The sequence below is a fragment of the Patagioenas fasciata genome, chromosome 2 (genome assembly GCF_037038585.1).
Source record: "Patagioenas fasciata isolate bPatFas1 chromosome 2, bPatFas1.hap1, whole genome shotgun sequence".
Taxonomy (NCBI): Eukaryota; Metazoa; Chordata; class Aves; order Columbiformes; family Columbidae; genus Patagioenas; species Patagioenas fasciata.
Genome location: NC_092521.1, coordinates 111,337,638 through 111,364,317, shown reverse-complemented (window position 1 = coordinate 111,364,317; position 26,680 = coordinate 111,337,638). Strand labels below are relative to the sequence as shown.

The following is a 26,680-nucleotide window of genomic DNA, read 5'->3' as shown; positions in this document are numbered from 1 at the left end:
CATTTGTTTAATCTTTGCCTAGACCTTCAGGAAATGGAAAAGCAAACGAACTACGGAGAAGTTCAACACAACAACCCACGCCAAATAAAGGCTACCAGTTAGGAACCCGATGACAAGGATCAGTCACGCAACTGCTACTCTATGACAGGGCTGCCCCGAACAGATCACCCCCAAGGATTCAGTCCAAGGCAGAAACTACTCAGCTGGCAAACATTCATTCCAAAAAAACAAGCACGTTTTGCTTACAGACCTTACAGCAAGTTTTCCCTCAGGAAATACAAACTTAAACAGCAACAACAAGCAGAAATAATACTCACAAGCCTGTAACATCTTCGACGGGATTTTCCCGCACCGGCCGACACCGCCGGACCCGGCGGGCACACCCGCTCCCCCCGCTCCAGCTGCCCGCCAAGCGGCGGCGCCGACCGCGCCACCCACGCGTGCCCGCAAGCGGCCTCGGCCTCCCTCCCCGCCCGCCCGCCCGCCGGGCACAGGCCGGGCCCCAGCGCAGCCCCGCCCGGGCACCGGGAGAGCGCGGAAGCGTCGCGGCGCCGCTTACCGAGCGGCAGCAGCAGCTGAGAGGGGCTGCTGCTCGCCTTGGCCGCCATGCTGGACACAGAGCCGACCAATCGCTACCGCCTCCCGCAAAGACCGAGCCAGCAGCCCTGACGAGCGGATGGCAGAGCCGTCGCTCCTCGGCCCCGCCCCGTGTGCCGGTAAACGCGGGAACGAGCACTGTCTCTTCAAACACCTTTTGCATTCTTCATCGTACAGCACTAAAGAAACAGCAGAATCCCTTAGCACAGGATAATTGTGCAATACAAGTGCCAGGTTTGTCGTGCTGGTCAAAGATACTGTCAAAAGATGTGCGGCTGTCGGTCTTTCCTTTAGACAAAAGGCAAATGAGTTGGTTCCACCTGAGGCGAGGCGAGGCGAGGCGAGGCAAACCAAGTATAAGCATTGACAGCACTGCAGAGCAAAATGGCCCCGCGACGGGGCCCTCGTGGCCCTGTGGGCCGCCATGCCGGCCACCGCAGCGTTCGCTGGGGACGCCGCGAGCCTCTGTTGTGGCAGTTGGAGCAGAGCCGTGGCAGCCGCGCCAGCGCTCGGAGAGAAGAGGCCGCAGCGAGCAGAAGAAAGAAGAGGAGGCTCACGGACCCCCCGGCCCATGGCTCCGCCGCCCAAGAAACGGCGGCAGCCTGCCGGGAGCAGCAGCACCGCCCCCAGGCGAGAGGAGGAGCCGATGGAGGTTGACCCACCCCGGGAGGAGGAGGAGCAGCCCATGGACATCGACCCGCCTCGGGAGGAGGCGGAGCCGATGGACGTGGACCCGCCTCAGGCAGGGCTGCTGGGGCACAAGAGCAGCGTGGGCGGGCTGCCCCCAGCGCCGTGGTGCCCGAAGCACCGCAGGACGGCCGGGGGCTCTCCCAGAGCCCCCAAGCAGGCGCCTGGGCACAAGCGGCGCCGCCCCCGCAGCCGCCACTAGCCGCCTCCGGGGCATGGGACGGGACGGGATGGGCCGGGCCGGAGCAGCAGCCGCTCTGGAGCCGCAGGTGAGCCCGGCTTCCCAGCCCGCAGCCCCGGCCCTCATGCCGGGGCATCTCCTCTGCCCTGGGGCCTGGGGAAGAGGCGAGGAGAGTCGCTGCCATCTTCTGGTCGGCAGCCCCAGAGCACCGGGAGGAGTCCTCAGGAGCCCCCACAGACGGCCAGGACACCCAAGGGCAGCGCTGGAGCTGGAGCTTGCCTTCAAGGGAAAAGGTTTGCACATGGCACAAATAATTCAGACTTTTTCTCCTTCTCCCTGTAGACGTGTATACAGACTCTAGAGTTAATAGAAATGTGTAGATATAGAAAATAAAAACCAGATATGTGCGTGTGTGTGTGCACAGAAGCCCGCTGGAGAGCGCCAGAGACCGCCGGGGACCGAAGGACGCCGCGTCGGAGACCAAAGGACAGCGTGGGATCTGCAGCTTGCCTTCAAAAGAGGAAAAGTTTGGAGACAAAACCTTACGAGGTATGCTTTGTATTCAGAGCCTGGTCTTTTGGAAGCCTTCTCTTACTCCTCTGATTGGGTGAGATTCAAGGGTCTCGTTTCCTTCTGTGTTCTCTGCTCCTCCTCTCCTTCCCCTCTTGCTGTTTTCCTCCGTCATCTCTGTTGTGTCCTCTTGTTACGTGCAGTAAGTTTCATCTCTGGCATTTTGTTTTCTCTGCCCAGGTTTGGTCATGAATTCTTGACAGGACAGCTGGAAGCAGGATTTTCCGAAGCGTTCTTGCCCCCCGCCAAGGTCCGTTAGGTCGGAGGCCTTTGGGCACTCTCCCAAGTCCAGGAGATGGCTCCAGCGCAAGGTAGGATAGCCTAGGGTAGGGTAGGAGAGGATAGGATAGGATAAGATAGGGCTTGGGCAGGTCCTGGGAGGCGTGAGCAGCCTGTGGGACAAGGAGCCAGGTCTGGCTCACATGCTCAGGGAACAGCCGATCGCCAGCACTGGGGTCAGGAAGGAATTTTTTCCCCCGGGGCAGATTGGCACTGGTCCCCGGGGGTTTTTTGCCTTCCTCTGCAGCATTGAGCATGACCACTTTGCAGAGCTCCTCTGGGCCCTTTTGGCTCGGATCCTGCCTGCTGCTCAAGCACCAGGAAGATGGCCTCTCGTGCCCTGCAGCTGGGGGGAGGAAGGCTTTTTTTTCCCCCAGGTGGGACAGCAAGGGTCTCCGGGGGTTTTTTGCCTTCCTCTGCAGCGCTGAGCACGGCCCCTTGCCATGGCTTCTTTGGGCCATTTGGGCTGGGTGCCTGCTGCTCCACGAGGTGGTCCTAAACTTAGCTAGAACAGCACACCCAAACCAGCATAGAACAACTCACCTAAAGCAACCTACAACAACAGCAAGCAACTAACCAACCTTCAAGAACCTATAATAAAATAAAAAGGAACACTTTGTATCCATTGTGTTTTGTGTCCTTGAAAGTCTTTTTTAGGGAAAAGAGGAGGGAGGGGGGAGAGAGGGAGAAGGAGGGAGGGGAAGTGAAGAGAGAGGGATAGGACGGGGAGGGGGGACAGAGCGGGGAGAGGGGAAGGGGGTGGGGGGAAGAGGGGGGGAGAAGGGGTGAGAGACAGGGGATGGGGGGGAGGGGACATGATAGAGGGAACTACCATTTTAAGGGTTAACTAAACATATAATGGGTGCCTACTAATGAACTACCACTTTAAGGCTTAGGCACACAATAAGTGCTTAGTTTAGAGCTTTATGTAGACTCATGCTAAGAAAAACAGAACCCCCTCGAATGCCAAGATAAGAAGTTTTACTGCACCCAGCTGTAAACTTGAGGAGACGAGGTAACAAAGACTTAGAGCAAAAGGGGGCGCCAGCCTGGTTTCAATTGACTTGGCCGCTTGGGTCCCAGTCAATTCAACATAATGAGCCAAAGGTAAAAAGTTCACTGTGACGAAGCTGAAGGAGCCTTCATCCAAAGACCCCTCCTCAAGACCACCAGATGGCACCGCGCAGGCGCAACAGGGAGCTGTCTAGGAGGAGGCTTTGGAAATTATGACCTGGGACTCATTTTAATAAGAAGCGGGGAAAGGTTATGAATAAGTATAGGCGTTCCTGGGGTCATTATGAATACCTAACACCTTGCTGTATTTAAACACACCTCATAGTGTTAGAAGGTGCGCATGAATGGTGGAACGATCCCCCTTGCGCCCGATATCAGATAAACGTACCCGCTTTATAGGCTTGCACGTTGTAAAGTTTTATGACTTTATAGGCTGTAAAGTTGTTTCCACATATCAATTTTGGCGACCACGAAGGGACAAGCTCTGCCCGGCTGTGCGGACCGCCTGAGAGAAACGGACCTCCCAGACGTGTCCCACACCTTTTATTTCAGAGGGGCTCCGTTCCACTCCGGCTGGTCACCGCGGGGGCAGACAACGACTTTTTGAATTAAGCGGATAAGGTATGCTTTTGTTTTACTGTAACGTGGGCCTGTAACATGGGGGCCAGCAACTGGCGAGGGAAGCCTCCGCATGGCCAGATTCCCCATATTGCTGTAAATGGGCACCTACCTAAGGGGGCTACTGACTTGACTCCACCAGAAGGGGGTCTGCCGCTAGCGATCTTGGGGGTAGATCGAGTAACCCTGAGTGAGCCTTCTGTTGCGTCCCGGTCACTGGAGCCAGGATGGACCCGCTAATGACTGCATGCAAGTGGGAGAAGGGTAAACAGACTCTCCAGTCATGGGTTCGAGTCCCCATGGCAACTGAAGCTTTATAACAGAACCAACCTAAGCCACCCAACCTCAAACCATCTCAACAACCTCAACCAAACCACCTACACCAACCTCAAACAAAATACTGGAAACAACCTCAATGAAAACAACTTCACATACCCCACCTAAAACAACCAAGGGAAAACAACTTCAACCAAGTATCACCTACATCAAGCTACCTAAACCCACCAGCCTTCAACAACCCAGCCTCCCACAACCACCCTCAAAGAAGAACCTGCCTCAAACAAACCACCTCCAACCACCTCAACAACCTCAACCAAGCTACCAAAACCAAAAACCTCCCTCCACCAAAACAGCCCCTGCTTGGAAGGGCTCCAGCCCGGCTGCAACATCCGCAGCTGCCACTCGGCACCTCTCCCTGCGGGCAACACAAGCGCCTGGCAGGGACCAAAGCGCTTCTCGTGCATCCCTGCCCAAGAAGCACAGCAGCAAAACAAGCTGTGGAAGGCAAAAAGTCCGCTCGTTGTCGCTACGTGTCACGTAGCTCTGGAAAACATCCCACGGTACCACACCCGTCATCATCATCTTCTACTTCTTCTTCTTCTTTTGGGCATGGTCAGTCCTGCGCCTGATTCTCAAGGTTCTCCCTCTTACGAACCAGGGAAAGCTTGGCCTCTATTCCTGCTGCTGCTCTCTGCAGCTCTCAAAATCACTCTCTTTATGCCTCAGGAAAGGGTTTGTGTCCAGCTGGATTGAGTCCCTGGTCTTCCTTGCTGTGGGACCCAGTGGGCATTTTATGTGGGGCAGAGAGGAGATGGCTATACTAGGGTGGCCTCGAGGCTGCAGGGCTGGTTTCTGCCTGAGAGAAGAGAAACAGCAGGAGGTTTGTTCTGGGGAGCCGAGCGGCAGAGGAGGCCTCAGGGACACCCAGCAGCTCTGCCCAGCGAATGCACACCAAGGGCAGGGACAGCCTCCTGGGCCTCTTCAGCTCAGGGACTGATCTGGGGCCAGCACCCCAAAGGCTTCCTCCATAGGGTGCTGGGCGGATTGGGGGCGGGCGGGGCTGCACACGTGGGGCTCTGTCACCCCCACGTCACAATGCCAGCACCCGGCAACGCAGAGCTCACAATGCCCTGGGCAGGATCAAAAGGAGCAGCCGGGTCCCGTGTCCACTGCCAGAGCTGGCCCGGGGGCAGCCCCAACACATCCCGGAGGAAGCACTTGAGGAGCTGGTGGCATCACAGGGCAGGGGCTGAGGGAGGAAGAGCTTGCGTGAGGCTGCTGGAGGTTCTCCACTGTAAGACAATCTGCTGCCAGGGCCACCTTCAAACCTCAGCTCATGGATGGAAATCCTTTTCAGCTGGGTAGCAGTGGCAAGACAAAGGGAATTTCTTCTTGAGGAGCACTGCAGAGCTCTTCAAGGACGATATCAAGGATGAAAGCCAAAGCAGGAAAAGAGCTATCAAGTCCAGGGAAAGAGACGGTAAACAGCACAAAACCATTCAGGACTTCTTCCCGAGCAGACAGCGTCACCATAAATGACAGCGTAGCAGCACGCCACTTGCTGCGTTGGGCAGCACAAGTCACTTGCTGCATTGGGAAGGAATGGCACACGGACTGCCAGGGCCACCTGCCAAGCTTATCTGATGGCTGGAAATCCTTTTCAGCTGGATAGCAGTGGCAAGACCAAGGGAATTCCTTCGGGAGGAGCACTGCAGAGCTCACCATCTTCATCCCCTGTGGAGCCAGGCTCAGGAGCCGTAAGAACTAGGATGTAAAGGGGTTGCAAGGGATTGCAGTGCTTTGGGACAACCACTGGTGTCCCACCAGGCACAGGAAGCATTCTAGTCCCCGCCAAGGTCCATCAGGTCAGGGGCATTTGAGCACTCTCGGGAGTCCGGGAGATGACTCCAGCTCAAGGGAGGAAAGGATGGGATGGGATGGGATAGGATAGGATGGGATAGGATAGGATGGGATAGGATAGGATGGGATAGGATAGGATGGGATAGGGCTTGGGCAGGTCCTGGCAGGCGTGAGCAGCCTGTGGGACAAGGAGCCAGGTCTGGCTCACATGCTCAGGGAACAGCCGATCGCCAGCACTGGGGTCAGGAAGGAATTTTTTCCCCCGGGGCAGATTGGCACTGGTCCCCGGGGGTTTTTTGCCTTCCTCTGCAGCATTGAGCATGACCACTTTGCAGAGCTCCTCTGGGCCCTTTTGGCTCGGATCCTGCCTGCTGCTCAAGCACCAGGGAGATGGCCTCTCGTGCCCTGCAGCTGGGGGGAGGAAGGCTTTTTTTTTCCCCCAGGTGGGACAGCAAGCGTCTCCGGGGGTTTTTTGCCTTCCTCTGCAGCGCTGAGCACGGCCCCTTGCCACGGCTTCTTTGCGCCATTTGGGCTGGGTGCCTGCTGCTCCACGAGCTGGCCCTAAACTTAGCTAGAACAGCCTACCCAAACCAGCATAGAACAGCTCACCTAAACCAACCTTAAAGAAGCTAAACCAGTCTGCCTTAAAAAACTTCAATCAGCCACCAACAACCTAAACAGAATCTTAAACAATCTACAACAAATTACCTAAACCAAACAAAATAAACCAACCTAAACACCCTAAAACAAACCTACCTAAACCAAATGATCTAAAAATATCCTACCTAAAACAATCTAAAACTACATAAACCGGCATTTCTCAACCAACCTTAAGCAACCTAGAACCAAACAAGCTAAACAAACTGAAACCAACCAATCTTAACCTAAAATAACCATTAAACAATCTCAAACAACTTAAAACCAATCTAATAAAGGATAAAACTACCTAAAGCGACCGATCTAAACCAGCCTCAAAAATACGAAACCCAATGACATAACCTGACCAAAATGACCTAAAGCAAACAACCCAAAGCTAAATAGAACCACTGAAACCAGCCTACAATGACCAAGCTAAAAACCAATCTAGATCAACTCAACTTCAACAACAAAGCTAAAACACCCTAAAAAACCTCAACAACAAAAACCCAACCACCAGCCACCCTACCCCAGGCAGTGTCTCACTTGGATGTGCCTGCAGTCTTGGAAGCTTGGCTACCCCAGGTTCTCCTCCTAACGGACCCTGAGCTTGTTTGGAGGGAGGTTCTCAAGCACAGCGCAGCTACCGTATACCCTTGACCTAGCAATGGTTCGCCTCTAGCGGGGAACGTCATCCTCTTTGAGCAAGGCAGGGAAACACGTGGAGCAGGGAAGGAGGAAGGGGACATCTGCCGAGACAGCAGAAACAGCCCAATCGAGCCTGGTGATTAGTGGGGGGACACATGTCCCAGCGAGATTGCAGTCACATCCAAAGCATCCAGACACAACCTAAAACCAACAAAACACAATGTACATCTAACCAAACCACCTAAAGCACCCTCAACAACCAATCTAAGCCACCCCAGCCTGAAGGAACCCATCTTCAAAACATGCACCGTGCATAACACTGCCCTAAACAACCTACCAGGAAATAACTAAACCAACCTAAACCAAACAACCTGAACCAACCTTAACAGAAACCCTTCAAGCGACCTAAACAATGTAAACCAAACCTGCCTAAACCAACCTACCTAAAAACACAGACACCCACCAACCCACCTAAACTGCTTACTGAAAAGAAACAACCTCAAATAACCAACCCACCCCCAACTTAAAATCATCTAAACAAACCTCAACCAAACTAAAGAAAACAGCCTCCATGAAAACGGCTTCAGATACACCACCTACAACAACCGACGGAAGACAACTTCAACCAAAAATCACCTGCATCAAGCAACCTCAACCCACCAGCCTTCAACAACCAGCCTCTCACAACCACCCTCAAAGAACCTGCCTCAAACCAACCTCAAACGACCGCAACAAACTGAACCAAGCTACTAAAACCAGAAACCTAAACCAAACTAACACAACCAGTGCTAAAGAATCCTCAGAAAACAGCACCAACCAAAGAACCCAGCAAAACCAAGAAAAAGAAACCTCCTAAGCTAAACCACACAGAGCAGCGCTAAGAAAATCACATCAAACAACCTGAACCCGCCCACCTAAACTAACCAACCCAAACCAAGCTAAACCATCAAACCTGAAACAAGCAGCTAAGACCGCCAACCTAAACCAAACTTAACAAACCTTAACCTAAAACAACCCGCCTTCAGTGACCTACGAACACACAACCTACCAACAACGTAATACAGCGTCAAACAACCACCTTCGAACAACCACTCTCAAAAAGCCTACCAAAACCAACTCATAGAAACTGACCTAAACCAACCAAACGAAACAAACTTCAAAAGCCCCAACAAAACCAGAACAACAGCAACAAGAGAAACACCACCACCACCACCACCACAACAAAAAAACAAACAAGGTAGAAAGAAACAGGCAAAACCCAAACAAGTTACAGACAAAGAAGGCAGATGTAGGCAACAGGATGCAGAGATGTTGCATGGGGACCCAGTGCTTTGGAGCAGCCACTGGTGTCCTGTCAGGAACAGGAAGGATTCGCAGCTGCCACTCGGCAGCTCTCCCTGCGGGCAACACCAGCGCCTGGCAGGGACCAGAGCGCTTCTCGTGCATCCCTGCCCGAGAAGCACAGCAGCAAAACAAGCTGTGGAAGGCAAAACGTCTGCTTGTCATCGCTACATGTGATGCTTCGGAAAAGATCCCACAGTACCACATACCTCTTCTTTTGTGCATGGTCAGGCCCGCGCCTCATTCTCAAGGTTCTCCCTCTTCAACAACCAGGGAAAGCTTGGCCTCTATTCCTGCTGCTGCTCTCTGCAGCTCTGGGACTTGCCTTTGCCAGCCTGCAAGGGCTGTTTGTTCAAGCTAAACTGAAGAACGCATCAGCCTGCTCCTGGCTACACGTGGGCTTGTGTTAAGGATTGTGAGCACTGGCTCTGAAACAGAGTGAGAAACAGAAATGACATGAAATAACATCAAAGGAAGTAAATTAAAAAAGAAAATAAAACAAAATCAAATAGAAACACTTGTATCCATTGCGTTTTGTGTCCTGGGAAGTGGTTTTTAGGGAAGAGTGAAGGAAGGGAGAGGGAAGGTGGAAGGGAAGGGAAGGGAAGGGAAGGGAAGGGAAGGGAAGGGAAGGGAAGGGAAGGGAAGGGAAGGGAAGGGAAGGCAGAGGAGAAAAGAAAGCCCTGACAGAGCCCTGAGGGCTCCATACCTGAAAGAAATTGTGCTCTTTTCGCCGAAAGCGAACTGATTTTCTTCACGCGGTTAGAAACCTTTCTTTTTCACAGCTCGCACAGTCATTCTTTGGAATTAGGTTGAGAACAAGAGCTAACACCCCAGCACAGAACTAATGTTTGTAATTGCTCTGGTCTGAGAGCCAGGGACATTCTGACCGCTCTGCCCACAGATGGGACCTGTCGAGGAAGGGGGGCAGAGATGGGACAGAGCTTGACTGACATCCAGGCTGATCAACAAGCGTATTTCATCCCATTAGCATCACGGTCATTCTTTAAGGAGGGAGGGGATCTTTCTCACTCTCTCAGGCGTGCAGTGGAATCTCGATCAACTGGCCACATGGGTCAGGAAAGCTACCTGGCAACCAAAAAGATCCATTGCACTCTTCTGCTCAGCACATCAAGATTTGCCCTCTGAGTCGCGGCAACTTCTTGAATATCACCAAGAATCAAAACAGGTTTCAAATAGCAACATGGCATGGCCAAATAACAAATACTTCTCTTTAAGTCCACTCATTTGTTTAATCTTTGCCTAGACCTTCAGGAAATGGAAAAGCAAACGAACTATGGAGAAGTTCAACACAACAACCCACGCCAAATAAAGGCTACCAGTTAGGAACCCGATGACAAGGATCAGTCACGCAACTGCTACTCTATGACAGGGCTGCCCCGAACAGATCACCCCCAAGGATTCAGTCCAAGGCAGAAACTACTCAGCTGGCAAACATTCATTCCAAAAAAACAAGCACGTTTTGCTTACAGACCTTACAGCAAGTTTTCCCTCAGGAAACACAAACTTAAACAGCAACAACAAGCAGAAATAATACTCACAAGCCTGTAACATCTTCGACGGGATTTTCCCGCACCGGCCGACACCGCCGGACCCGGCGGGCACACCCGCTCCCCCCGCTCCAGCTGCCCGCCAAGCGGCGGCGCCGACCGCGCCACCCACGCGTGCCCGCAAGCGGCCTCGGCCTCCCTCCCCGCCCGCCCGCCCGCCCGCCCGCCGGGCACAGGCCGGGCCCCAGCGCAGCCCCGCCCGGGCACCGGGAGAGCGCGGAAGCGTCGCGGCGCCGCTTACCGAGCGGCAGCAGCAGCTGAGAGGGGCTGCTGCTCGCCTTGGCCGCCATGCTGGACACAGAGCCGACCAATCGCTACCGCCTCCCGCAAAGACCGAGCCAGCAGCCCTGACGAGCGGATGGCAGAGCCGTCGCTCCTCGGCCCCGCCCCGTGTGCCGGTAAACGCGGGAACGAGCACTGTCTCTTCAAACACCTTTTGCATTCTTCATCGTACAGCACTAAAGAAACAGCAGAATCCCTTAGCACAGGATAATTGTGCAATACAAGTGCCAGGTTTGTCGTGCTGGTCAAAGATACTGTCAAAAGATGTGCGGCTGTCGGTCTTTCCTTTAGACAAAAGGCAAATGAGTTGGTTCCACCTGAGGCGAGGCGAGGCGAGGCGAGGCAAACCAAGTATAAGCATTGACAGCACTGCAGAGCAAAATGGCCCCGCGACGGGGCCCTCGTGGCCCTGTGGGCCGCCATGCCGGCCACCGCAGCGTTCGCTGGGGACGCCGCGAGCCTCTGTTGTGGCAGTTGGAGCAGAGCCGTGCCAGCCGCGCCAGCGCTCGGAGAGAAGAGGCCGCAGCGAGCAGAAGAAAGAAGAGGAGGCTCACGGACCCCCCGGCCCATGGCTCCGCCGCCCAAGAAACGGCGGCAGCCTGCCGGGAGCAGCAGCACCGCCCCCAGGCGAGAGGAGGAGCCGATGGAGGTTGACCCACCCCGGGAGGAGGAGGAGCAGCCCATGGACATCGACCCGCCTCGGGAGGAGGCGGAGCCGATGGACGTGGACCCGCCTCAGGCAGGGCTGCTGGGGCACAAGAGCAGCGTGGGCGGGCTGCCCCCAGCGCCGTGGTGCCCGAAGCGCCGCAGGACGGCCGGGGGCTCTCCCAGAGCCCCCAAGCAGGCGCCTGGGCACAAGCGGCGCCGCCCCCGCAGCCGCCACTAGCCGCCTCCGGGGCATGGGACGGGACGGGATGGGCCGGGCCGGAGCAGCAGCCGCTCTGGAGCCGCAGGTGAGCCCGGCTTCCCAGCCCGCAGCCCCGGCCCTCATGCCGGGGCATCTCCTCTGCCCTGGGGCCTGGGGAAGAGGCGAGGAGAGTCGCTGCCATCTTCTGGTCGGCAGCCCCAGAGCACCGGGAGGAGTCCTCAGGAGCCCCCACAGACGGCCAGGACACCCAAGGGCAGCGCTGGAGCTGGAGCTTGCCTTCAAGGGAAAAGGTTTGCACATGGCACAAATAATTCAGACTTTTTCTCCTTCTCCCTGTAGACGTGTATACAGACTCTAGAGTTAATAGAAATGTGTAGATATAGAAAATAAAAACCAGATATGTGCGTGTGTGTGTGCACAGAAGCCCGCTGGAGAGCGCCAGAGACCGCCGGGGACCGAAGGACGCCGCGTCGGAGACCAAAGGACAGCGTGGGATCTGCAGCTTGCCTTCAAAAGAGGAAAAGTTTGGAGACAAAACCTTACGAGGTATGCTTTGTATTCAGAGCCTGGTCTTTTGGAAGCCTTCTCTTACTCCTCTGATTGGGTGAGATTCAAGGGTCTCGTTTCCTTCTGTGTTCTCTGCTCCTCCTCTCCTTCCCCTCTTGCTGTTTTCCTCCGTCATCTCTGTTGTGTCCTCTTGTTACGTGCAGTAAGTTTCATCTCTGGCATTTTGTTTTCTCTGCCCAGGTTTGGTCATGAATTCTTGACAGGACAGCTGGAAGCAGGATTTTCCGAAGCGTTCTTGCCCCCCGCCAAGGTCCGTTAGGTCGGAGGCCTTTGGGCACTCTCCCAAGTCCAGGAGATGGCTCCAGCGCAAGGTAGGATAGCCTAGGGTAGGGTAGGAGAGGATAGGATAGGATAAGATAGGGCTTGGGCAGGTCCTGGGAGGCGTGAGCAGCCTGTGGGACAAGGAGCCAGGTCTGGCTCACATGCTCAGGGAACAGCCGATCGCCAGCACTGGGGTCAGGAAGGAATTTTTTCCCCCGGGGCAGATTGGCACTGGTCCCCGGGGGTTTTTTGCCTTCCTCTGCAGCATTGAGCATGACCACTTTGCAGAGCTCCTCTGGGCCCTTTTGGCTCGGATCCTGCCTGCTGCTCAAGCACCAGGAAGATGGCCTCTCGTGCCCTGCAGCTGGGGGGAGGAAGGCTTTTTTTTCCCCCAGGTGGGACAGCAAGGGTCTCCGGGGGTTTTTTGCCTTCCTCTGCAGCGCTGAGCACGGCCCCTTGCCATGGCTTCTTTGGGCCATTTGGGCTGGGTGCCTGCTGCTCCACGAGGTGGTCCTAAACTTAGCTAGAACAGCACACCCAAACCAGCATAGAACAACTCACCTAAAGCAACCTACAACAACAGCAAGCAACTAACCAACCTTCAAGAACCTATAATAAAATAAAAAGGAACACTTTGTATCCATTGTGTTTTGTGTCCTTGAAAGTCTTTTTTAGGGAAAAGAGGAGGGAGGGGGGAGAGAGGGAGAAGGAGGGAGGGGAAGTGAAGAGAGAGGGATAGGACGGGGAGGGGGGACAGAGCGGGGAGAGGGGAAGGGGGTGGGGGGAAGAGGGGGGGAGAAGGGGTGAGAGACAGGGGATGGGGGGGAGGGGACATGATAGAGGGAACTACCATTTTAAGGGTTAACTAAACATATAATGGGTGCCTACTAATGAACTACCACTTTAAGGCTTAGGCACACAATAAGTGCTTAGTTTAGAGCTTTATGTAGACTCATGCTAAGAAAAACAGAACCCCCTCGAATGCCAAGATAAGAAGTTTTACTGCACCCAGCTGTAAACTTGAGGAGACGAGGTAACAAAGACTTAGAGCAAAAGGGGGCGCCAGCCTGGTTTCAATTGACTTGGCCGCTTGGGTCCCAGTCAATTCAACATAATGAGCCAAAGGTAAAAAGTTCACTGTGACGAAGCTGAAGGAGCCTTCATCCAAAGACCCCTCCTCAAGACCACCAGATGGCACCGCGCAGGCGCAACAGGGAGCTGTCTAGGAGGAGGCTTTGGAAATTATGACCTGGGACTCATTTTAATAAGAAGCGGGGAAAGGTTATGAATAAGTATAGGCGTTCCTGGGGTCATTATGAATACCTAACACCTTGCTGTATTTAAACACACCTCATAGTGTTAGAAGGTGCGCATGAATGGTGGAACGATCCCCCTTGCGCCCGATATCAGATAAACGTACCCGCTTTATAGGCTTGCACGTTGTAAAGTTTTATGACTTTATAGGCTGTAAAGTTGTTTCCACATATCAATTTTGGCGACCACGAAGGGACAAGCTCTGCCCGGCTGTGCGGACCGCCTGAGAGAAACGGACCTCCCAGACGTGTCCCGCACCTTTTATTTCACAGGGGCTCCGTTCCACTCCGGCTGGTCACCGCGGGGGCAGACAACGACTTTTTGAATTAAGCGGATAAGGTATGCTTTTGTTTTACTGTAACGTGGGCCTGTAACATGGGGGCCAGCAACTGGCGAGGGAAGCCTCCGCATGGCCAGATTCCCCATATTGCTGTAAATGGGCACCTACCTAAGGGGGCTACTGACTTGACTCCACCAGAAGGGGGTCTGCCGCTAGCGATCTTGGGGGTAGATCGAGTAACCCTGAGTGAGCCTTCTGTTGCGTCCCGGTCACTGGAGCCAGGATGGACCCGCTAATGACTGCATGCAAGTGGGAGAAGGGTAAACAGACTCTCCAGTCATGGGTTCGAGTCCCCATGGCAACTGAAGCTTTATAACAGAACCAACCTAAGCCACCCAACCTCAAACCATCTCAACAACCTCAACCAAACCACCTACACCAACCTCAAACAAAATACTGGAAACAACCTCAATGAAAACAACTTCACATACCCCACCTAAAACAACCAAGGGAAAACAACTTCAACCAAGTATCACCTACATCAAGCTACCTAAACCCACCAGCCTTCAACAACCCAGCCTCCCACAACCACCCTCAAAGAAGAACCTGCCTCAAACAAACCACCTCCAACCACCTCAACAACCTCAACCAAGCTACCAAAACCAAAAACCTCCCTCCACCAAAACAGCCCCTGCTTGGAAGGGCTCCAGCCCGGCTGCAACATCCGCAGCTGCCACTCGGCACCTCTCCCTGCGGGCAACACAAGCGCCTGGCAGGGACCAAAGCGCTTCTCGTGCATCCCTGCCCAAGAAGCACAGCAGCAAAACAAGCTGTGGAAGGCAAAAAGTCCGCTCGTTGTCGCTACGTGTCGCGTAGCTCTGGAAAACATCCCACGGTACCACACCCGTCATCATCATCTTCTACTTCTTCTTCTTCTTTTGGGCATGGTCAGTCCTGCGCCTGATTCTCAAGGTTCTCCCTCTTACGAACCAGGGAAAGCTTGGCCTCTATTCCTGCTGCTGCTCTCTGCAGCTCTCAAAATCACTCTCTTTATGCCTCAGGAAAGGGTTTGTGTCCAGCTGGATTGAGTCCCTGGTCTTCCTTGCTGTGGGACCCAGTGGGCATTTTATGTGGGGCAGAGAGGAGATGGCTATACTAGGGTGGCCTCGAGGCTGCAGGGCTGGTTTCTGCCTGAGAGAAGAGAAACAGCAGGAGGTTTGTTCTGGGGAGCCGAGCGGCAGAGGAGGCCTCAGGGACACCCAGCAGCTCTGCCCAGCGAATGCACACCAAGGGCAGGGACAGCCTCCTGGGCCTCTTCAGCTCAGGGACTGATCTGGGGCCAGCACCCCAAAGGCTTCCTCCATAGGGTGCTGGGCGGATTGGGGGCGGGCGGGGCTGCACACGTGGGGCTCTGTCACCCCCACGTCACAATGCCAGCACCCGGCAACGCAGAGCTCACAATGCCCTGGGCAGGATCAAAAGGAGCAGCCGGGTCCCGTGTCCACTGCCAGAGCTGGCCCGGGGGCAGCCCCAACACATCCCGGAGGAAGCACTTGAGGAGCTGGTGGCATCACAGGGCAGGGGCTGAGGGAGGAAGAGCTTGCGTGAGGCTGCTGGAGGTTCTCCACTGTAAGACAATCTGCTGCCAGGGCCACCTTCAAACCTCAGCTCATGGATGGAAATCCTTTTCAGCTGGGTAGCAGTGGCAAGACAAAGGGAATTTCTTCTTGAGGAGCACTGCAGAGCTCTTCAAGGACGATATCAAGGATGAAAGCCAAAGCAGGAAAAGAGCTATCAAGTCCAGGGAAAGAGACGGTAAACAGCACAAAACCATTCAGGACTTCTTCCCGAGCAGACAGCGTCACCATAAATGACAGCGTAGCAGCACGCCACTTGCTGCGTTGGGCAGCACAAGTCACTTGCTGCATTGGGAAGGAATGGCACACGGACTGCCAGGGCCACCTGCCAAGCTTATCTGATGGCTGGAAATCCTTTTCAGCTGGATAGCAGTGGCAAGACCAAGGGAATTCCTTCGGGAGGAGCACTGCAGAGCTCACCATCTTCATCCCCTGTGGAGCCAGGCTCAGGAGCCGTAAGAACTAGGATGTAAAGGGGTTGCAAGGGGTTGCAGTGCTTTGGGACAACCACTGGTGTCCCACCAGGCACAGGAAGCATTCTAGTCCCCGCCAAGGTCCATCATGTCAGGGGCATTTGAGCACTCTCGGGAGTCCGGGAGATGACTCCAGCTCAAGGGAGGATAGGATAGGATAGGATAGGATAGGATAGGATAGGATAGGATAGGATAGGATAGGATAGGATAGGATAGGATAGGATAGGGCTTGGGCAGGTCCTGGGAGGCGTGAGCAGCCTGTGGGACAAGGAGCCAGGTCTGGCTCACATGCTCAGGGAACAGCCGATCGCCAGCACTGGGGTCAGGAAGGAATTTTTTCCCCCGGGGCAGATTGGCACTGGTCCCCGGGGGTTTTTTGCCTTCCTCTGCAGCATTGAGCATGACCACTTTGCAGAGCTCCTCTGGGCCCTTTTGGCTCGGATCCTGCCTGCTGCTCAAGCACCAGGGAGATGGCCTCTCGTGCCCTGCAGCTGGGGGGAGGAAGGCTTTTTTTTTCCCCCAAGTGGGACAGCAAGCGTCTCCGGGGGTTTTTTGCCTTCCTCTGCAGCGCTGAGCACGGCCCCTTGCCACGGCTTCTTTGCGCCATTTGGGCTGGGTGCCTGCTGCTCCACGAGCTGGCCCTAAACTTAGCTAGAACAGCCTACCCAAACCAGCATAGAACAGCTCACCTAAACCAACCTTAAAGAAGCTAAACCAGTCTGCCTTAAAAAACTTCAATCAGCCACCAACAACCTAAACAGAATCTTAAACAATCTACAACAAATTACCTAAACCAAACAAAATAAACCAACCTTAACACCCTAAAACAAACCTACCTAAACCAAATGATCTAAAAAAATCCTACCTAAAACAATCTAAAACTACATAAACCGGCATTTCTCAACCAACCTTAAGCAACCTAGAACCAAACAAGCTAAACAAACTGAAACCAACCAATCTTAACCTAAAATAACCATTAAACAATCTCAAACAACTTAAAACCAATCTAATAAAGGATAAAACTACCTAAAGCGACCGATCTAAACCAGCCTCAAAAATACGAAACCCAATGACATAACCTGACCAAAATGACCTAAAGCAAACAACCCAAAGCTAAATAGAACCACTGAAACCAGCCTACAATGACCAAGCTAAAAACCAATCTAGATCAACTCAACTTCAACAACAAAGCTAAAACACCCTAAAAAACCTCAACAACAAAAACCCAACCACCAGCCACCCTACCCCAGGCAGTGTCTCACTTGGATGTGCCTGCAGTCTTGGAAGCTTGACTACCCCAGGTTCTCCTCCTAACGGACCCTGAGCTTGTTTGGAGGGAGGTTCTCAAGCACAGCGCAGCTACCGTATACCCTTGACCTAGCAATGGTTCGCCTCTAGCGGGGAACGTCATCCTCTTTGAGCAAGGCAGGGAAACACGTGGAGCAGGGAAGGAGGAAGGGGACATCTGCCGAGACAGCAGAAACAGCCCAATCGAGCCTGGTGATTAGTGGGGGGACACATGTCCCAGCGAGATTGCAGTTACATCCAAAGCATCCAGACACAACCTAAAACCAACAAAACACAATGTACATCTAACCAAACCACCTAAAGCACCCTCAACAACCAATCTAAGCCACCCCAGCCTGAAGGAACCCATCTTCAAAACATGCACCGTGCATAACACTGCCCTAAACAACCTACCAGGAAATAACTAAACCAACCTAAACCAAACAACCTGAACCAACCTTAACAGAAACCCTTCAAGCGACCTAAACAATGTAAACCAAACCTGCCTAAACCAACCTACCTAAAAACACAGACACCCACCAACCCACCTAAACTGCTTACTGAAAAGAAACAACCTCAAATAACCAACCCACCCCCAACTTAAAATCATCTAAACAAACCTCAACCAAACTAAAGAAAACAGCCTCCATGAAAACGGCTTCAGATACGCCACCTACAACAACCGACGGAAGACAACTTCAACCAAAAATCACCTGCATCAAGCAACCTCAACCCACCAGCCTTCAACAACCAGCCTCTCACAACCACCCTCAAAGAACCTGCCTCAAACCAACCTCAAACGACCGCAACAAACTGAACCAAGCTACTAAAACCAGAAACCTAAACCAAACTAACACAACCAGTGCTAAAGAATCCTCAGAAAACAGCACCAACCAAAGAACCCAGCAAAACCAAGAAAAAGAAACCTCCTAAGCTAAACCACACAGAGCAGCGCTAAGAAAATCACATCAAACAACCTGAACCCGCCCACCTAAACTAACCAACCCAAACCAAGCTAAACCATCAAACCTGAAACAAGCAGCTAAGACCGCCAACCTAAACCAAACTTAACAAACCTTAACCTAAAACAACCCGCCTTCAGTGACCTACGAACACACAACCTACCAACAACGTAATACAGCGTCAAACAACCACCTTCGAACAACCACTCTCAAAAAGCCTACCAAAACCAACTCATAGAAACTGACCTAAACCAACCAAACGAAACAAACTTCAAAAGCCCCAACAAAACCAGAACAACAGCAACAAGAGAAACAACACCACCACCACCACCACAACAAAAAAACAAACAAGGTAGAAAGAAACAGGCAAAACCCAAACAAGTTACAGACAAAGAAGGCAGATGTAGGCAACAGGATGCAGAGATGTTGCATGGGGACCCAGTGCTTTGGAGCAGCCACTGGTGTCCTGTCAGGAACAGGAAGGATTCGCAGCTGCCACTCGGCAGCTCTCCCTGCGGGCAACACCAGCGCCTGGCAGGGACCAGAGCGCTTCTCGTGCATCCCTGCCCGAGAAGCACAGCAGCAAAACAAGGTGTGGAAGGCAAAACGTCTGCTTGTCATCGCTACATGTGATGCTTCGGAAAAGATCCCACAGTACCACATACCTCTTCTTTTGTGCATGGTCAGGCCCGCGCCTCATTCTCAAGGTTCTCCCTCTTCAACAACCAGGGAAAGCTTGGCCTCTATTCCTGCTGCTGCTCTCTGCAGCTCTGGGACTTGCCTTTGCCAGCCTGCAAGGGCTGTTTGTTCAAGCTAAACTGAAGAATGCATCAGCCTGCTCCTGGCTACACGTGGGCTTGTGTTAAGGATTGTGAGCACTGGCTCTGAAACAGAGTGAGAAACAGAAATGACATGAAATAACATCAAAGGAAGTAAATTAAAAAAGAAAATAAAACAAAATCAAATAGAAACACTTGTATCCATTGCGTTTTGTGTCCTGGGAAGTGGTTTTTAGGGAAGAGTGAAGGAAGGGAGAGGGAAGGTGGAAGGGAAGGGAAGGGAAGGGAAGGGAAGGGAAGGGAAGGGAAGGGAAAGGAAGGGAAAGGAAGGGAAGGGAAGGCAGAGGAGAAAAGAAAGCCCTGACAGAGCCCTGAGGGCTCCATACCTGAAAGAAATTGTGCTCTTTTCGCCGAAAGCGAACTGATTTTCTTCACGCGGTTAGAAACCTTTCTTTTTCACAGCTCGCACAGTCATTCTTTGGAATTAGGTTGAGAACAAGAGCTAACACCCCAGCACAGAACTAATGTTTGTAATTGCTCTGGTCTGAGAGCCAGGGACATTCTGACCGCTCTGCCCACAGATGGGACCTGTCGAGGAAGGGGGGCAGAGATGGGACAGAGCTTGACTGACATCCAGGCTGATCAACAAGCGTATTTCATCCCATTAGCATCACGGTCATTCTTTAAGGAGGGAGGGGATCTTTCTCACTCTCTCAGGCGTGCAGTGGAATCTCGATCAACTGGCCACATGGGTCAGGAAAGCTACCTGGCAACCAAAAAGATCCATTGCACTCTTCTGCTCAGCACATCAAGATTTGCCCTCTGAGTCGCGGCAACTTCTTGAATATCACCAAGAATCAAAACAGGTTTCAAATAGCAACATGGCATGGCCAAATAACAAATACTTCTCTTTAAGTCCACTCATTTGTTTAATCTTTGCCTAGACCTTCAGGAAATGGAAAAGCAAACGAACTACGGAGAAGTTCAACACAACAACCCACGCCAAATAAAGGCTACCAGTTAGGAACCCGATGACAAGGATCAGTCACGCAACTGCTACTCTATGACAGGGCTGCCCCGAACAGATCACCCCCAAGGATTCAGTCCAAGGCAGAAACTACTCAGCTGGCAAACATTCATTCCAAAAAAACAAGCACGTTTTGCTTACAGACCTTACAGCAAGTTTTCCCTCAGGAAACACAAACTTAAACAGCAACAACAAGCAGAAATAATACTCACAAGCCTGTAACATCTTCGACGGGATCTTCCCGCACCGGCCGACACCGCCGGACCCGGCGGGCACACCCGCTCCCCCCGCTCCAGCTGCCCGCCAAGCGGCGGCGCCGACCGCGCCACCCACGCGTGCCCGCAAGCGGCCTCGGCCTCCCTCCCCGCCCGCCCGCCCGCCGGGCACAGGCCGGGCCCCAGCGCAGCCCCGCCCGGGCACCGGGAGAGCGCGGAAGCGTCGCGGCGCCGCTTACCGAGCGGCAGCAGCAGCTGAGAGGGGCTGCTGCTCGCCTTCGCCGCCATGCTGGACACAGACCCGAGCAATCGCTACCGCCTCCCGCAAAGACCGAGCCAGCAGCCCTGACGAGCGGATGGCAGAGCCGTCGCTCCTCGGCCCCGCCCCGTGTGCCGGTAAACGCGGGAACGAGCACTGTCTCTTCAAACACCTTTTGCATTCTTCATCGTACAGCACTAAAGAAACAGCAGAATCCCTTAGCACAGGATAATTGTGCAATACAAGTGCCAGGTTTGTCGTGCTGGTCAAAGATACTGTCAAAAGATGTGCGGCTGTCGGTCTTTCCTTTAGACAAAAGGCAAATGAGTTGGTTCCACCTGAGGCGAGGCGAGGCGAGGCGAGGCAAACCAAGTATAAGCATTGACAGCACTGCAGAGCAAAATGGCCCCGCGACGGGGCCCTCGTGGCCCTGTGGGCCGCCATGCCGGCCACCGCAGCGTTCGCTGGGGACGCCGCGAGCCTCTGTTGTGGCAGTTGGAGCAGAGCCGTGCCAGCCGCGCCAGCGCTCGGAGAGAAGAGGCCGCAGCGAGCAGAAGAAAGAAGAGGAGGCTCACGGACCCCCCGGCCCATGGCTCCGCCGCCCAAGAAACGGCGGCAGCCTGCCGGGAGCAGCAGCACCGCCCCCAGGCGAGAGGAGGAGCCGATGGAGGTTGACCCACCCCGGGAGGAGGAGGAGCAGCCCATGGACATCGACCCGCCTCGGGAGGAGGCGGAGCCGATGGACGTGGACCCGCCTCAGGCAGGGCTGCTGGGGCACAAGAGCAGCGTGGGCGGGCTGCCCCCAGCGCCGTGGTGCCCGAAGCGCCGCAGGACGGCCGGGGGCTCTCCCAGAGCCCCCAAGCAGGCGCCTGGGCACAAGCGGCGCCGCCCCCGCAGCCGCCACTAGCCGCCTCCGGGGCATGGGACGGGACGGGATGGGCCGGGCCGGAGCAGCAGCCGCTCTGGAGCCGCAGGTGAGCCCGGCTTCCCAGCCCGCAGCCCCGGCCCTCATGCCGGGGCATCTCCTCTGCCCTGGGGCCTGGGGAAGAGGCGAGGAGAGTCGCTGCCATCTTCTGGTCGGCAGCCCCAGAGCACCGGGAGGAGTCCTCAGGAGCCCCCACAGACGGCCAGGACACCCAAGGGCAGCGCTGGAGCTGGAGCTTGCCTTCAAGGGAAAAGGTTTGCACATGGCACAAATAATTCAGACTTTTTCTCCTTCTCCCTGTAGACGTGTATACAGACTCTAGAGTTAATAGAAATGTGTAGATATAGAAAATAAAAACCAGATATGTGCGTGTGTGTGTGCACAGAAGCCCGCTGGAGAGCGCCAGAGACCGCCGGGGACCGAAGGACGCCGCGTCGGAGACCAAAGGACAGCGTGGGATCTGCAGCTTGCCTTCAAAAGAGGAAAAGTTTGGAGACAAAACCTTACGAGGTATGCTTTGTATTCAGAGCCTGGTCTTTTGGAAGCCTTCTCTTACTCCTCTGATTGGGTGAGATTCAAGGGTCTCGTTTCCTTCTGTGTTCTCTGCTCCTCCTCTCCTTCCCCTCTTGCTGTTTTCCTCCGTCATCTCTGTTGTGTCCTCTTGTTACGTGCAGTAAGTTTCATCTCTGGCATTTTGTTTTCTCTGCCCAGGTTTGGTCATGAATTCTTGACAGGACAGCTGGAAGCAGGATTTTCCGAAGCGTTCTTGCCCCCCGCCAAGGTCCGTTAGGTCGGAGGCCTTTGGGCACTCTCCCAAGTCCAGGAGATGGCTCCAGCGCAAGGTAGGATAGCCTAGGGTAGGGTAGGAGAGGATAGGATAGGATAAGATAGGGCTTGGGCAGGTCCTGGGAGGCGTGAGCAGCCTGTGGGACAAGGAGCCAGGTCTGGCTCACATGCTCAGGGAACAGCCGATCGCCAGCACTGGGGTCAGGAAGGAATTTTTTCCCCCGGGGCAGATTGGCACTGGTCCCCGGGGGTTTTTTGCCTTCCTCTGCAGCATTGAGCATGACCACTTTGCAGAGCTCCTCTGGGCCCTTTTGGCTCGGATCCTGCCTGCTGCTCAAGCACCAGGAAGATGGCCTCTCGTGCCCTGCAGCTGGGGGGAGGAAGGCTTTTTTTTCCCCCAGGTGGGACAGCAAGGGTCTCCGGGGGTTTTTTGCCTTCCTCTGCAGCGCTGAGCACGGCCCCTTGCCATGGCTTCTTTGGGCCATTTGGGCTGGGTGCCTGCTGCTCCACGAGGTGGTCCTAAACTTAGCTAGAACAGCACACCCAAACCAGCATAGAACAACTCACCTAAAGCAACCTACAACAACAGCAAGCAACTAACCAACCTTCAAGAACCTATAATAAAATAAAAAGGAACACTTTGTATCCATTGTGTTTTGTGTCCTTGAAAGTCTTTTTTAGGGAAAAGAGGAGGGAGGGGGGAGAGAGGGAGAAGGAGGGAGGGGAAGTGAAGAGAGAGGGATAGGACGGGGAGGGGGGACAGAGCGGGGAGAGGGGAAGGGGGTGGGGGGAAGAGGGGGGGAGAAGGGGTGAGAGACAGGGGATGGGGGGGAGGGGACATGATAGAGGGAACTACCATTTTAAGGGTTAACTAAACATATAATGGGTGCCTACTAATGAACTACCACTTTAAGGCTTAGGCACACAATAAGTGCTTAGTTTAGAGCTTTATGTAGACTCATGCTAAGAAAAACAGAACCCCCTCGAATGCCAAGATAAGAAGTTTTACTGCACCCAGCTGTAAACTTGAGGAGACGAGGTAACAAAGACTTAGAGCAAAAGGGGGCGCCAGCCTGGTTTCAATTGACTTGGCCGCTTGGGTCCCAGTCAATTCAACATAATGAGCCAAAGGTAAAAAGTTCACTGTGACGAAGCTGAAGGAGCCTTCATCCAAAGACCCCTCCTCAAGACCACCAGATGGCACCGCGCAGGCGCAACAGGGAGCTGTCTAGGAGGAGGCTTTGGAAATTATGACCTGGGACTCATTTTAATAAGAAGCGGGGAAAGGTTATGAATAAGTATAGGCGTTCCTGGGGTCATTATGAATACCTAACACCTTGCTGTATTTAAACACACCTCATAGTGTTAGAAGGTGCGCATGAATGGTGGAACGATCCCCCTTGCGCCCGATATCAGATAAACGTACCCGCTTTATAGGCTTGCACGTTGTAAAGTTTTATGACTTTATAGGCTGTAAAGTTGTTTCCACATATCAATTTTGGCGACCACGAAGGGACAAGCTCTGCCCGGCTGTGCGGACCGCCTGAGAGAAACGGACCTCCCAGACGTGTCCCACACCTTTTATTTCAGAGGGGCTCCGTTCCACTCCGGCTGGTCACCGCGGGGGCAGACAACGACTTTTTGAATTAAGCGGATAAGGTATGCTTTTGTTTTACTGTAACGTGGGCCTGTAACATGGGGGCCAGCAACTGGCGAGGGAAGCCTCCGCATGGCCAGATTCCCCATATTGCTGTAAATGGGCACCTACCTAAGGGGGCTACTGACTTGACTCCACCAGAAGGGGGTCTGCCGCTAGCGATCTTGGGGGTAGATCGAGTAACCCTGAGTGAGCCTTCTGTTGCGTCCCGGTCACTGGAGCCAGGATGGACCCGCTAATGACTGCATGCAAGTGGGAGAAGGGTAAACAGACTCTCCAGTCATGGGTTCGAGTCCCCATGGCAACTGAAGCTTTATAACAGAACCAACCTAAGCCACCCAACCTCAAACCATCTCAACAACCTCAACCAAACCACCTACACCAACCTCAAACAAAATACTGGAAACAACCTCAATGAAAACAACTTCACATACCCCACCTAAAACAACCAAGGGAAAACAACTTCAACCAAGTATCACCTACATCAAGCTACCTAAACCCACCAGCCTTCAACAACCCAGCCTCCCACAACCACCCTCAAAGAAGAACCTGCCTCAAACAAACCACCTCCAACCACCTCAACAACCTCAACCAAGCTACCAAAACCAAAAACCTCCCTCCACCAAAACAGCCCCTGCTTGGAAGGGCTCCAGCCCGGCTGCAACATCCGCAGCTGCCACTCGGCACCTCTCCCTGCGGGCAACACAAGCGCCTGGCAGGGACCAAAGCGCTTCTCGTGCATCCCTGCCCAAGAAGCACAGCAGCAAAACAAGCTGTGGAAGGCAAAAAGTCCGCTCGTTGTCGCTACGTGTCACGTAGCTCTGGAAAACATCCCACGGTACCACACCCGTCATCATCATCTTCTACTTCTTCTTCTTCTTTTGGGCATGGTCAGTCCTGCGCCTGATTCTCAAGGTTCTCCCTCTTACGAACCAGGGAAAGCTTGGCCTCTATTCCTGCTGCTGCTCTCTGCAGCTCTCAAAATCACTCTCTTTATGCCTCAGGAAAGGGTTTGTGTCCAGCTGGATTGAGTCCCTGGTCTTCCTTGCTGTGGGACCCAGTGGGCATTTTATGTGGGGCAGAGAGGAGATGGCTATACTAGGGTGGCCTCGAGGCTGCAGGGCTGGTTTCTGCCTGAGAGAAGAGAAACAGCAGGAGGTTTGTTCTGGGGAGCCGAGCGGCAGAGGAGGCCTCAGGGACACCCAGCAGCTCTGCCCAGCGAATGCACACCAAGGGCAGGGACAGCCTCCTGGGCCTCTTCAGCTCAGGGACTGATCTGGGGCCAGCACCCCAAAGGCTTCCTCCATAGGGTGCTGGGCGGATTGGGGGCGGGCGGGGCTGCACACGTGGGGCTCTGTCACCCCCACGTCACAATGCCAGCACCCGGCAACGCAGAGCTCACAATGCCCTGGGCAGGATCAAAAGGAGCAGCCGGGTCCCGTGTCCACTGCCAGAGCTGGCCCGGGGGCAGCCCCAACACATCCCGGAGGAAGCACTTGAGGAGCTGGTGGCATCACAGGGCAGGGGCTGAGGGAGGAAGAGCTTGCGTGAGGCTGCTGGAGGTTCTCCACTGTAAGACAATCTGCTGCCAGGGCCACCTTCAAACCTCAGCTCATGGATGGAAATCCTTTTCAGCTGGGTAGCAGTGGCAAGACAAAGGGAATTTCTTCTTGAGGAGCACTGCAGAGCTCTTCAAGGACGATATCAAGGATGAAAGCCAAAGCAGGAAAAGAGCTATCAAGTCCAGGGAAAGAGACGGTAAACAGCACAAAACCATTCAGGACTTCTTCCCGAGCAGACAGCGTCACCATAAATGACAGCGTAGCAGCACGCCACTTGCTGCGTTGGGCAGCACAAGTCACTTGCTGCATTGGGAAGGAATGGCACACGGACTGCCAGGGCCACCTGCCAAGCTTATCTGATGGCTGGAAATCCTTTTCAGCTGGATAGCAGTGGCAAGACCAAGGGAATTCCTTCGGGAGGAGCACTGCAGAGCTCACCATCTTCATCCCCTGTGGAGCCAGGCTCAGGAGCCGTAAGAACTAGGATGTAAAGGGGTTGCAAGGGATTGCAGTGCTTTGGGACAACCACTGGTGTCCCACCAGGCACAGGAAGCATTCTAGTCCCCGCCAAGGTCCATCAGGTCAGGGGCATTTGAGCACTCTCGGGAGTCCGGGAGATGACTCCAGCTCAAGGGAGGATAGGATGGGATGGGATGGGATAGGATAGGATGGGATAGGATAGGATGGGATAGGATAGGATGGGATAGGATAGGATAGGATAGGGCTTGGGCAGGTCCTGGCAGGCGTGAGCAGCCTGTGGGACAAGGAGCCAGGTCTGGCTCACATGCTCAGGGAACAGCCGATCGCCAGCACTGGGGTCAGGAAGGAATTTTTTCCCCCGGGGCAGATTGGCACTGGTCCCCGGGGGTTTTTTGCCTTCCTCTGCAGCATTGAGCATGACCACTTTGCAGAGCTCCTCTGGGCCCTTTTGGCTCGGATCCTGCCTGCTGCTCAAGCACCAGGGAGATGGCCTCTCGTGCCCTGCAGCTGGGGGGAGGAAGGCTTTTTTTTTCCCCCAGGTGGGACAGCAAGCGTCTCCGGGGGTTTTTTGCCTTCCTCTGCAGCGCTGAGCACGGCCCCTTGCCACGGCTTCTTTGCGCCATTTGGGCTGGGTGCCTGCTGCTCCACGAGCTGGCCCTAAACTTAGCTAGAACAGCCTACCCAAACCAGCATAGAACAGCTCACCTAAACCAACCTTAAAGAAGCTAAACCAGTCTGCCTTAAAAAACTTCAATCAGCCACCAACAACCTAAACAGA

The 26,680-nt window shown here is 54.0% G+C and overlaps 3 protein-coding genes across 3 annotated transcripts; all 3 read left to right on the top strand.

Moving 5' to 3' along the window:
* The first annotated feature begins 511 nt into the window (after nt 1-511).
* LOC136098785 (uncharacterized) lies at nt 512-2,940 on the top strand. Its single transcript, XM_065832469.2, has 4 exons — nt 512-1,553; nt 1,664-1,758; nt 1,890-2,014; nt 2,216-2,940. Exons 1-4 carry the CDS (start codon nt 903-905, stop codon nt 2,233-2,235), a joined length of 891 nt encoding a protein of 296 aa, XP_065688541.1. The 5' UTR covers nt 512-902; the 3' UTR covers nt 2,236-2,940.
* Nucleotides 2,941-10,474: 7,534 nt separating this feature from the next.
* Nucleotides 10,475-12,903, top strand: LOC139827236 (uncharacterized). The gene is made up of 4 exons (XM_071804730.1): nt 10,475-11,516; nt 11,627-11,721; nt 11,853-11,977; nt 12,179-12,903. Exons 1-4 carry the CDS (start codon nt 10,866-10,868, stop codon nt 12,196-12,198), a joined length of 891 nt encoding a protein of 296 aa, XP_071660831.1. The 5' UTR covers nt 10,475-10,865; the 3' UTR covers nt 12,199-12,903.
* Nucleotides 12,904-20,439: 7,536 nt separating this feature from the next.
* Nucleotides 20,440-22,853, top strand: LOC139827237 (uncharacterized). The gene is made up of 4 exons (XM_071804731.1): nt 20,440-21,466; nt 21,577-21,671; nt 21,803-21,927; nt 22,129-22,853. Exons 1-4 carry the CDS (start codon nt 20,816-20,818, stop codon nt 22,146-22,148), a joined length of 891 nt encoding a protein of 296 aa, XP_071660832.1. The 5' UTR covers nt 20,440-20,815; the 3' UTR covers nt 22,149-22,853.
* Nucleotides 22,854-26,680: the final 3,827 nt, after the last annotated feature.